Consider the following 11,313-nt stretch of genomic DNA (forward strand, 5'->3'; position numbering starts at 1 on the left):
AGTTTTTGTAGTACCCAGATAAGGACATAGTATTGTCTCCAGATTTGCTCGTTACTTTGGGGTACGCTCATTTATTAGGGTTACTCTTCTGGGAGGGGTGGGAGTTCTGCAATTCTATCAATGTACTGCTTGTGTCACTTGTGTTCTCATACAGAGCTCTACTTCTTCAAGTTTCCTCCCAATGGAGCTATCCTGCAGGACCTAGGTTCCCCAGGGCTGCGTTCTTCCAGCCCCAGAGTCTCTCTCACACACACACACAAAATGTCTGAGAGGATGGGGTTAATCAGCACTCCCAAGCTCACTCCTTACATGGCTCTGGACTCAGCAGGCTGGGTCGAACAGCACATCCAAGCTGTCACTCTTATATGCCATGGGCACTCCACTGGAATAGAATACACCTGAACAATCGGGGTCGAACATCACTTTCAATCTGCCATCCTTGTATGTCCCAGGTTCAGCACATCCTTATCCCCACTTTCACGTTACAATTGTTCTGGTAGTAACCCACTTCATGAGCAAACCGTAGAGGATTTTTGGGCTCTGAAGGGATCTTTAGCTTATGTACGAGGAGCATTGCTGCAGAGCAAATGGGGAAGTCAAAAAACACCCACTGGAGCATAGAGAGAGAGAAGCAACCAGCTTAACAATGAAAGTTATTTATTGCCAGGTAATAACCATACAAGGGGAGCCAAACAAAAACAGTCATAATGTTAAACTAACTTAAATTTTATTATAAAAGTCAGGTTTAAAAACTATTCAGTAACTCCTCACTTAAAGTTGCTTCTGTTAATGTTGTTTCACTGTTAGGTTGCTGATTAATTAGGGAACATGCTTATTTAAAGTTGCACAATGCACCTTTATAATGCCATTTGGCAGCCATCTGCTTTTGTCACTGCTTGCAAGAAGAGTAGCCCGTTCGAGCTAGCTGGTGAGGGCTTGGAACCAGGATGGACCAGCAGCTTCCCCATCAGCTCCCCGCTCTCTTAAGTTCCCTGTATGGCAGTTGCCCAGCAGGCCAGCTGTCCTTCCCCCAGCTGCCATGTGCTGCTCCTGCTCTCTGCCTTGGAACTGCTCCCGGGAGCCTCCTGCTTGCTGTACAGGGTTGGGGGGAGAGGTGGGAAAGAGAGTTGCTAATGTCAGGTTGTCCCCTTCCCCCTCCTCCTCCCACTACTTTAATTGATTTCCAAGAAGCAGGGCAGGGGATATGACAGGACTCAGGGCAGAGGGAGCCTGCTAGCTAGCAGCAACTGCTGTCTCAACTTGCTGATCTACTTAAAAAGGCAGTGTACTTAGAGTCAGGTCGGCGTATTTAAAGGGGCAATGCACATCTCTCTCTCACACACAGTGTGTTTCTCTGTCTGCCATGCTGGCTACCCTCCCTCCATTCCTGCTGCCTTGTAGTGTGTGAGGCAACATTAACAATGTGTTAACCCTTCAGGGCTCAGCCAAGTGCTAGATCATCATTTAGCAGTAAGGCATTCCCTGGGAAATATCCCTCCCTCTTCCACCCTCTAACTTCACCAACTCAACCAAGCTTCACAATCATTGCTGTATACAGTATTAAATGGTTTGTTTAAAATGTATACTGTGTATGTGTGTATACATATATATAAATATAGTCTTTTGTCTGGTGAAAATTTTTTCTCTTATAGTATTTTTCAGGGACAGAACTACAATATTAAGTGAGGACTTACTGTAACTGATCACACAAGTCAGGGTCAGAAGGCTAGAGAGAGAGAGGGAGAGCACCCTGGGTTCTCACCATTCTATGAAGCTTGAACCAGTCAGGGGTCCAAGGTGGTGGTGGTAGCTGAGGGTCTGGAGTGCTGGAGACAGGCAGAGCCCCCAGCATGATCAGTCAGGGGAAGATGAAGTCCCAGTGAAACGGATGCAGATTTTGGATCCAGGCATCAGAGCACTTACTTGAGCGTGGGTAGGAGATTTTGTAGGGAAAGAACAATGTTTCAAGGGAGAACACTAGATTTGTTTATGGATAAATGGATGGCTGAAGGGAATATACCAAAGTTGTTTTGTTCAGGCTAGACAATAGGAACTGCTCATTCCTGGCTATGGGCAGTGTTCCTTCCAGGGAGCTCACAATGCAATTAGGCAGCTTCAGTATTTTGGATACTAACGAAGGATTTATTACTAGAATTGGTCTGATAACTACTGAGCTGGATGTGTGCAGAGGTGAGTTCATTAACATCTGGAGCAGAGATGCCCCATCATGCAGTGGTTCCCTGCTTTTCTGGTCCCAGAGTTCAACGCGGTTCTTGCCTTGGAATCTCTGTTCTCCATTCTGTATGCTAATGGGGATGTCTCCCTGTTCCATCCTTGATGCAAATGACGCTAGGGGAGTATCCTTTATCCTGTCACCCTTGTCCAGGGGGCTTTAGGTGGGTCCTCCACTGCCTTTTCATTGCTTTCTGTAAGTCTTTCTTCTGATCGGTTTTGGTTCAAGCAGAGGCTTGGAGGAGGGGAAGGTCTTTCATGAGTCAAGCTGGATACTGTGCCCTGATTCCTCAAGAACACAGAGCTGATAGGTAACAGTATAGAAACTATGACCTTTCTCTCTGTAGTTCTGCTGACCAGCATCAGAGAAGGAGTACAATGAACCCTAGACTTATTTGTCACAGGGCCTCTAAGGACAGCTCTGAAGATCTGACCTTGTTGATGATTTTGAGAATCTTCACCTTTTATTTCCTACCTGGACAACTGATTGAGCTTAACCACTATTAGCATTAAAATAATTTGATAAATCAATTTTGACCGACTATTCCTATTGCACACAGCAAATGGTCCTTCAAAGCCAGGAAAAGAGAGATTGTTTTTTATCCCACGCATTCACAATTGCTATTGCCTTGTCTGTCAGTAAGAATGAAATTCATCCCCGGGCAGATGGCATGCACCAAACCTATACAACACTTGAGTCCCACTTAGACCCTACTTTGAAGGTTTAAATGAGACTTACGTGGAACATAGACCTTGTCCAAGCTCTGTGCATAGGGGTGAGTTCTCACCAGTAGGGAGGAAAATGTTGTGCTTAAGGCATAAGAGTAGAGGCAGGTCACCTGGACTCTATTCCTGGTTCTCCTGCTAATATACTGTGTTATCTTGGAAAATTCACTAAATCTTTTTATAGCTTAGTATCTCTATCTTATAGATGGAGATAGACCTGCTTCATACGGATGTTGTAAGGGTTAGTCAATCAATTCATATATGAAGAGTGCTCTGAGTCCCTTTGAAAGCAGGTGCTACAGAAGTACAAAGTATTATTGCTTATAAATCCAACATTATCGCAGCTATTGCAGTAGAATACTCCTGACAATTTAAAGACAAACTCCCCCAGCTGATCAAAAGGCAGATGTTGACTCCTATCTTCACTCTTCCAGTGATGCAAGCCTCAACTGCTGACCTGCATGCATCTCCCTATAACACCATTGGGCTTTCTGCAATGCTTCCTCCATCTTCCCCAGGGCCGTCCTTAGGCATAGGCAGAATAGGCAGCCGCGTAGGGCCTCACTCTTCCTGAGGGCACCACTCTGCAGGCAGTCCAGACAGTGTAGAAGCAGGGCTGCTGGGTCCTAGAGAGAGCCGAATGCAGCACAGTCTGAGGAATGGGATTGGCTGCTGGGGTCTCTGGGAAGGGGGGGCTAGGGGTTGGGGAAGGAGCTCACCTGTGAGTGCGACTCTTTCCCCCCCGGCTGAGGTGAGGTGAGGCAGGCTCTGTGGCTCTGGAACCAGTATCCTTTGTTGCCCCCATAACATCCATTCTTCTCCCCCCCTCTCCACGGAACACCCCTTCCTTTCTCCCTCCTCCCCAGGAGCACCCCTCTCTCTCTCTCCTCCCTCCCCTCCGTCCGGGCTGGGTTGGGTGAGGTGCTGGGGGTAGGTGGGGGAGGAGGCTGGCTGGCTGCCTGCTGAGGAGTGAAAGTGAAAGTAACTCACTTCCTTGGCAGGCAGCCAGGATTGGAATGCCACACAGGGCTTGGCTGGGGTTAGCCAGATGTGTGAAAAATCACGATAGGGGATTGGGGTACAGTGATCAGATATCCCTATTTTATAGGGACAGTCCCAATTTTGGGGTCTTTTTCTTATATAGGCTCCTTTTACCACAACCCCCCATCCCTGTCCTGATTTTTCACACTTTCTGTCTGGTCACTCGAGGTGGGGGTAATTGGTGCCTATATAAGACAAAGCCCCAAATATCGGGACTGGCCCTATAAAATCAGGACATCTGGATCTGGCCACCCTAGCTGGGGAGCGCCTCTCCCCCGGGCTGGCAGCTGCCAGCGATCCACCTCATCCGGGGGGAGCTGCACAGGGCAGGATGAGCTGCTGTGGCTCCATGGGTGCCCCGTCCCTGAGATCAGATGCTGTGCTAACTTCACCATGGTCCGTAAGGCTGGTGGTGGTGCCCATTGGCGTGTGATTGGACCTGAGGGTTTGCTACTGCTGTTGCCACTCTGCACCCCAAGAGGTGGATTTTGGGGTCCTGCAGTTTTCCACCTATCTCCTCCTCTATTGCAGCTGTTGGACCAGCAGGCTGGGGGATGAGCCAAGCATGAAAGCAGTACTGTGTTGCCATTTAGATTGTCATTTAACAGCTTTGTTTGCCAAAAATTCTTGCTAACAATCCTGAATCCAATTTCAATATTTTTTTAAAAAAAAATCAATATCTTAGGCAAAAACAGAAAATTAAGTTGTTGACAATTATTAGTGACAGGTTTGGTTTGAGGCAGGGAGTGGGCCAGTTTTCATCAGAGAAACAAAAAATGTTGACTGACTTTCCTGTAGCCTATTATTCCTGATAGGAGCCCTCCAACAACTGTAATATGCTCATCTCCTTACTAGTGTATAAAGCAGGGGTCGGCACCCTACGGCACACGTGTCAAAGGTGGCAGGTGAGCTGATTTTTGATGGTATGCAGCAGCAGGCTGAGGAGCTCAGCCCATCACTGCTCTGGGGTTCCGGCTGCTGTCCTATTGCCAGCTGGGACACCAGCCATCGGCCCCACTCAGCACCTGCTGCTGGCCTGGGGACCCCCAAGGAACCCCAGGCTGGCTGTGGGCTGAGCAGGCCAGCTGAACCACTCAACGTGCTGTCAGCCTGGAGTTGCATTCAGTCAGCCGGCAGCGGGCTGAGTGGGCTGGTGGCAGGCTGAGCAGGGCCGGTGGGGGGTTGATTGGCTCAGTCTGCTGCCAGTCTGGGGTGCCAGCAGCACTCAGCCTACTGCTACTCCAGGGTTCCGGCTGCCGGCCCCTTGCCAGTCAGGAGCTCAGCCGCCAGCCCCACTTTGCCTCCTGCCAGCGTGGGTGAGCAGAATCCCAGGCTGGTAGCAGGCTGAGGGGGGGTTGGTGTCCGGGATCCTGGCTGGCAGGAGTTGGTGGTCAAAACCCCAGACCAGCAGCGGGCTGAGCAGGGCCTGGGATCCTTGTCTAGGGTTCCAGCCACTAGCCTCGCTTAGCCCGCTGCCAGTTTGATGTTTCATTTACTCAGCTGGTAGTGGCCTGAGCAGGACCGGTGGCCAAGACCTCAGATAATAACAATAGTTTATTTATATAATATAGACATAGAGAGAAACCTTCTACAAACATTAAAATGTATTACTGGCACGAGAAACCTTAAATTACAGTGAACTTGGCACACCACTTCTGAAAGGTTGCCGACCCCGGTATAGAGTGACCATATGTTGTACTAAGATTCTCCTGCTTTTTTTTCCCCCTGTGAGTCAGTATAACTTTTGCCAGCCCAGAAGTTGGGCAGCCAATGTTTTATGTTTTCACAATGTTTTCTCCAACTTTCATAAAGTAAATACATAGTTAATATGAGTTAAAAAGGCCAGGGACACTTCTTTGTGAAGAATCTGTACAGCAGATCATGCTAGAGCTGTGAAAATGTCAGTTTTTGATGGAACTTTAGAGGCAGTGATTTATCATGTATTTTATCATGTGAATGTGCTGCTATTGCTAATGTCTTTCCAAACAAAAATAAGGCACAACAGGACTTCTGTAACATTTCTGTGCTACCTTAATCTAGATGAGATGATTCTGTGCTGACTTCATTTTGGTCACTTTGTGCTTTACCTAGGAGTAAAACTAGGGTTATATTTTCCCACTGTTTGGAAACCCAGCTTATTAAACTGGATAATGCCATTGATCTATTTACAGTATAAAGTTGATATAGAGTTGTAACTAACGTTAAGACTAATGCCCATTATACATTTAAAACTAAAAAGTGGCTTTGTAAAAATGACATGGGTTTCCAACTCTACTGTGTCTCAGTCTTCGCACTAGCTCAAGTTCACAGGCTCACGGCTATCCTATATTAGCTATTTTAAATAATATTTCTGATAATAACAATAATTTAAACAGTTATTTCTTTAAAAAACACCCTTATAAGTTATGTCCTATCGAAAACAACCTTCTGGGTCACAAAAAAGAAAACAGAAAAATGAAATAGGATTAGCTGTAGAAGCACAGAAGGGTTCTATACTTAAGTTTGTACATCATGAAAACAACGAAGTTGATCAAGATCATCATGTAACTTCCCAAGACAATTTTTATGCAGATGAAGCTCAAGAAATGCAAGAACACACAGAACAATCATTTGAAACAGATGCAGACACAAAACAAGAAATTAAAACAGTTGAAACTGTACTAGCATGGGATATAGATTACATTGGCACATGGCTGCAATCTTTAAACAACGAATACCGTGCCATTATACTTGAGAAAGGCCCTGTGAGAATAAAAGGTCTTGAATATCCTAAAGACATTAGAGGTAGGAAATTCACAAAAAACAATTACTACAAAAGACTTTCTAATGGTGAAATTGTCAACAGACGGTGGCTTGTGTACTCTAAATGCAAGGATGCTGTATTTTGTTTCCCATGCAAGATTTTCAATAGTTGCAATTTTAAGATAGCAACCATGGGTAATAATGATTGGAAAAATCTTAGTCACATATTACCACAACATGAAAAGGCACAATACCACATTGAAAGTATGCACAAATGGTGTGAGCTGAGTGTAAGGTAAAAAAATCAGACAACTCTTGATGCCCAAAATCAAAGATTGCTGGAGTCAGAAAAGCAGCATTGGCGTCGTGTTCTTGAACATCTATTATCTATTGTTGAATACCTATCAACAAACAATCTTGCTTTTAGAGGAAGCATTGAGAAATTATTCCAGCCCCAAAATGGAAATTTTTTGGGCCTTGTACAACTGCTGGGAAAATTTGACACAGTGATGAGTGAACATCTCCGAAGAGTAACTGAAAATGAAATACATGACCACTATTTGGGACCAAGAATTCAAAATGAACTGATCATGCTAATGAGTAATAAAGTGAGAGACAAAATTGTTTCATTGGTTATTTTGGCAAAATATTTTGCCGTAATTCTAGATTGCACTCCGGACATAAGTCATCAAGAACAGATGTCATTAATAGTGAGATTTGTCCACATTAGTGATTCAGCACAGATTACAGTTAAGGAATTGTTTATCACATTTTTAGAAGTACAAGACACTACAGGTTTTGGACTTCTTCAAACTCTCCTTGATGAACTAAAACAAATGGGATTGTCCATAATGAACATTCGAGGACAAGGCTATGATAATGGCGCCAATATGAAAGGATGCATTTCTGGCATGCAAGCTAGATTGCTGAGAGAAAATCCACGAGCCTTTTTTGTTCCATGTGCATGCCACAGCCTTAATTTGATATTGTGTGATATGGCCAAGTCTTCTGTAGAAGCTATAGCTTTTTTTGGTTTGCTGCAACGCATTTATGTGCTCTTTTCAGCTTCCACTCAACGATGGCAAATATTCAAAGCACATGTCAATGGTATTACCATTAAGCCTCTATCTGAGACACGCTGGGAAAGCAGAGTAGAAAGTGTAAAAACGTTGAGATATCAATCTGAGGAAGTTTATGAAGCATTGGTTGCTATTTCAGAAGAAGCCAGAGATCCAAAAGCTAAAAGTGAAGCACAGTCATTGGCCTCTGAAATATCCAGCTTCAAGTTTCTAACATCTGTCGTAATCTGGTATGACATTCTTGTTAAAATCTCAAGTGTAAGCAAAATAATGCAGAGTCCAATGATGCAGCTTGATTCAACACTTACCTTACTAAACAACACACAAGACTTTTTAGTGAAATACAGAGAACATGGATTCAAAGAAGCACAGGTTACAGCAAGAGAGCTTGCACAGGCACTCGGTGTAGAACCAAAATTTCCATGTGCAAATGTGACACGAGTTTCAAGGAAAAAACTACAAATGGAATATGAAGGAGCAGATGAGCCCATAGACGATCCAGAAAAGAAATTTGAGGTTGAATTTTTTAATGTTGTGATGGATAAAGCAGTACCTGCTATTGATGAAAGGTTTAATACCTTGCAAGTACACCATGAACAGTTTGGATTTTTGTATGACATAACTAAATTCAACGAAATAGGAAAACAAGAGCAACTAATGACAAAGTGCAAGAACCTAGAGAGCCTCCTGAAGCACAGTGATAGTTTTGATTTAAATGGACTTGAACTGTACGAAGAATTGAGTACACTGTCATCAATGTTGTCACATGCAAAATCGGTGATGGACATTGTACAGTTTATTCATACCCGCAAACTTGTTGACATATATCCTAACGTGTACATTGCCACTCGTATTCTACTGACAATTCCTCTAACAGTAGCATCAGGAGAACGGAGTTTCACAAAACTAAAGCTCATTAAAAACTATCTCTGCTCTACAATGAGTCAGGAATGCTTAACTGGTCTTGCTATTCTTGCAATCGAACAAGACACGACTTTGTCTTTGTCATACGATGACATTATTACTGATTTTGCAGCCAAAAAAGCCAGAAAGATTCTTTTAATTAAAAACAAATCTTTGTTTCAATACCTCTTCCTATAAATTTCCAATAAAATTTTGATAAATTAAAAAAAATATATTATTTGCATCGTTCTGTCATATCAGAATTTTTTCTATAGTGCTGCTTCTTTAGTGCTAGTCCATCAGCATTACAGTGTGCTTAATTAAGTTAAACTGGTTTTAATAACGTGAATGTGGCAAGTTTTCCAATACTGTAAGCTTACGTTTGTGTTGCTAAGAGCAGATCAGGCACAGGGGCACCAGTTTAATAATCTCGCCTAGGGCACCATAAATCCTAAGGCCGGCCCTGATCTTCCCCATGTGAAAATCTCCCTATTAAAATTCATAAAAGCCAGAACCTTATTCCCTTTTAAATGCCTCCTTAAAATCTACCTTATCCATGATGCTTACCAATCACTGCCATCTGGCATCGGTTGGGCAAGTGGTAAGCCTTGACTTGTTCTTAAACTCTGGTCACTTAGTATCACATCCTCCCACCCCACCACAAGCCTGTTTGTCTGTTCCATCCAGCTGTTGCATCCTGTTTGACATACTGATTGTGAGCCACCTGGGGCAAGGACTCTCTTGCTTGTTACTAGTTTGTATAGTGACTACCACAAACTGACCTTAGAGACTTGGATTCCTAAGCACTTATCGTAACAACTGATAAGACTAGGAAATTCTAGTGGAATTCTGGTGCGTACACTCCCAGTTAGCTGGTAGCTGAATATGTCTGATATTTATAGGAGGAAGAAAATGAATTATTCAACTCAACTTCCCTATCCTCCCAAACTAGGGATGAGCAGTGTGGTCTTGTGCTTAGAAGTCAGGCTCCTGTGCTCCATTCTCTAGCCAGCTGGTGAAATTCCACTTTGGGGAATGACAAGCCCTCTCAAATTTCCTTGGTTGTTTCAATTGGAAAAGGGATTCAGCTTTGTGATGTCCCACTTTGGTATGTATTTGTGCACTGTGTGATAGGGAAGTGTGAAAGCTTTGCACCGTGTTAATACAGCTCTCATCAAAGAGCCAGCTTTGCTTTTAAGAAGCAAACAGGTGTACCAGGATTTTTGCCTGCGTCAGACTGTGCCCTGTGCTGTGTAACTGGCTGAAAAAAGCAGAGATGAGACATCTGGGGAGGACCAGAAGGCAGGGTTCTCTGGAGTTCACTAGTGGGATATTGTGCCTCTCTTCAACTTTAATCATGTTCATGGGGAGAATTTCAATTGGATTTTCTTTTTGACACTTCAGCAGCACTGAAACCAACACCAAAGAGCAATACCACTGTGCCCTCTTATTCTTTCACATAGACAGGACTTAGTTCGCAACTGGTGTCATTGGCTGCAACTCCATTGACTTTGGTGTATTTGCACCCCCTTATACTAATGGCAAATTCAGCCAGTACGGTCTACCGAGGCTGTGTGCTGTTAAACAGCTGCCATGGCACATTCCAGAAGCGTATCTGAGGGCGGGTTGGTGCCTTACGTAATTAACATTTACAGATACTTTGAGATCCTCAGATAAAAGGCAATACACAAGTGGAAAGAATAGTTTTTACTGCTGCTGTAGGCTAAAGTGATCCATGCAAAGGTGGTTACAAATTACATAGAGTTTCACACAGGAATAGGCTGACTGCTGAAGTGTCCTTTCCTCTGCAATAAAATAGCATACTGTAGAAAACAATTCTGCTGTGACACAGATACGGACTAGATGCACCATAACCTTCTTCATCTCTGTGGGCCAAATCCTGAGTGACATTATGCACCAGTAACTCTTACTCAACACACCATGACCATGCAAGGTGCTGAGTGCCTTCTACCCCTGACATCTACTGAAGTAGGTGCCCAGTACCTTGAAGTAGGAGGCCCATTGGCTCTGCATATGCTCTTAACATTGTCAGACTGGACCCAAGATTCGATGACTCATTGGGATAAAAGTCATTATGTACAAGTAAATCAAAGGCATTGCTAATACTGCTACTATGTATCTAACCTGAAAGCAACCTGGCACATTTTAGAGAGGAAAGCACTCATCTGTCCCATGTAACAGGACACAGTGCAACACAAAGCAGTAACTGGCACTGGGAAGAATGGCTAATTGCTTAATATGCTGATGGCATACCTCTGTCTCATTCGTCTGTTGGAGAAATGGTTGCATACTACTGCCCCCTTTGTGTCTAACAGGGAGCAAGGAGGCCTTTCAAATGACTTCGGTCAGGAGAAGATTGTACAAGTCAAGTGTATGAAAATGACTGCAGCGACTAGTGGAAAGAAAAAAAGCAGAGGGATCTACAATGGAAGAGAATTTTTTTTTTCTATAGAAAGTACCCATGTTTTACACTGTTTTATTCTTTTCAGTGCAGCTGAGAAATACTAAACTAGCAGGGATACCTTAGTAGAGCTATAGGTTACTTGCATTGTCTGACATGTGTTACAAA

General features: G+C 43.8%; 1 protein-coding gene across 1 annotated transcript; it reads left to right on the forward strand.

The window, feature by feature from the left end:
- The first annotated feature begins 6,404 nt into the window (after positions 1 to 6,404).
- Positions 6,405 to 9,980, forward strand: LOC127042924 (zinc finger MYM-type protein 1-like). The gene is made up of 4 exons (XM_050936424.1): positions 6,405 to 6,856; positions 7,076 to 8,087; positions 8,151 to 8,252; positions 9,858 to 9,980. The coding sequence occupies exons 1-4, from the start codon at positions 6,405 to 6,407 to the stop codon at positions 9,978 to 9,980; spliced, it is 1,689 nt and encodes a 562-aa protein (XP_050792381.1).
- The last annotated feature ends 1,333 nt before the right edge of the window (positions 9,981 to 11,313 follow it).

Source organism: Gopherus flavomarginatus, chromosome 1, assembly GCF_025201925.1.
Source record: "Gopherus flavomarginatus isolate rGopFla2 chromosome 1, rGopFla2.mat.asm, whole genome shotgun sequence".
Lineage (NCBI taxonomy): Eukaryota > Metazoa > Chordata > Testudines > Testudinidae > Gopherus > Gopherus flavomarginatus.

What these genes read in the sequence shown, in the direction of transcription:
- LOC127042924 (XM_050936424.1), top strand. Translation starts at nt 6,405, where the DNA reads ATGTCCTATCGAAAACAACCTTCTGGGTCACAAAAAAGAAAACAGAAA. An exon ending in GTCAACAGACGGTGGCTTGT is followed by an intron (nt 6,857 to 7,075) that starts GTACTCTAAATG and finishes CCAAAATCAAAG; the next exon opens with ATTGCTGGAGTCAGAAAAGC. An exon ending in AAATCTCAAGTGTAAGCAAA is followed by an intron (nt 8,088 to 8,150) that starts ATAATGCAGAGT and finishes AACACACAAGAC; the next exon opens with TTTTTAGTGAAATACAGAGA.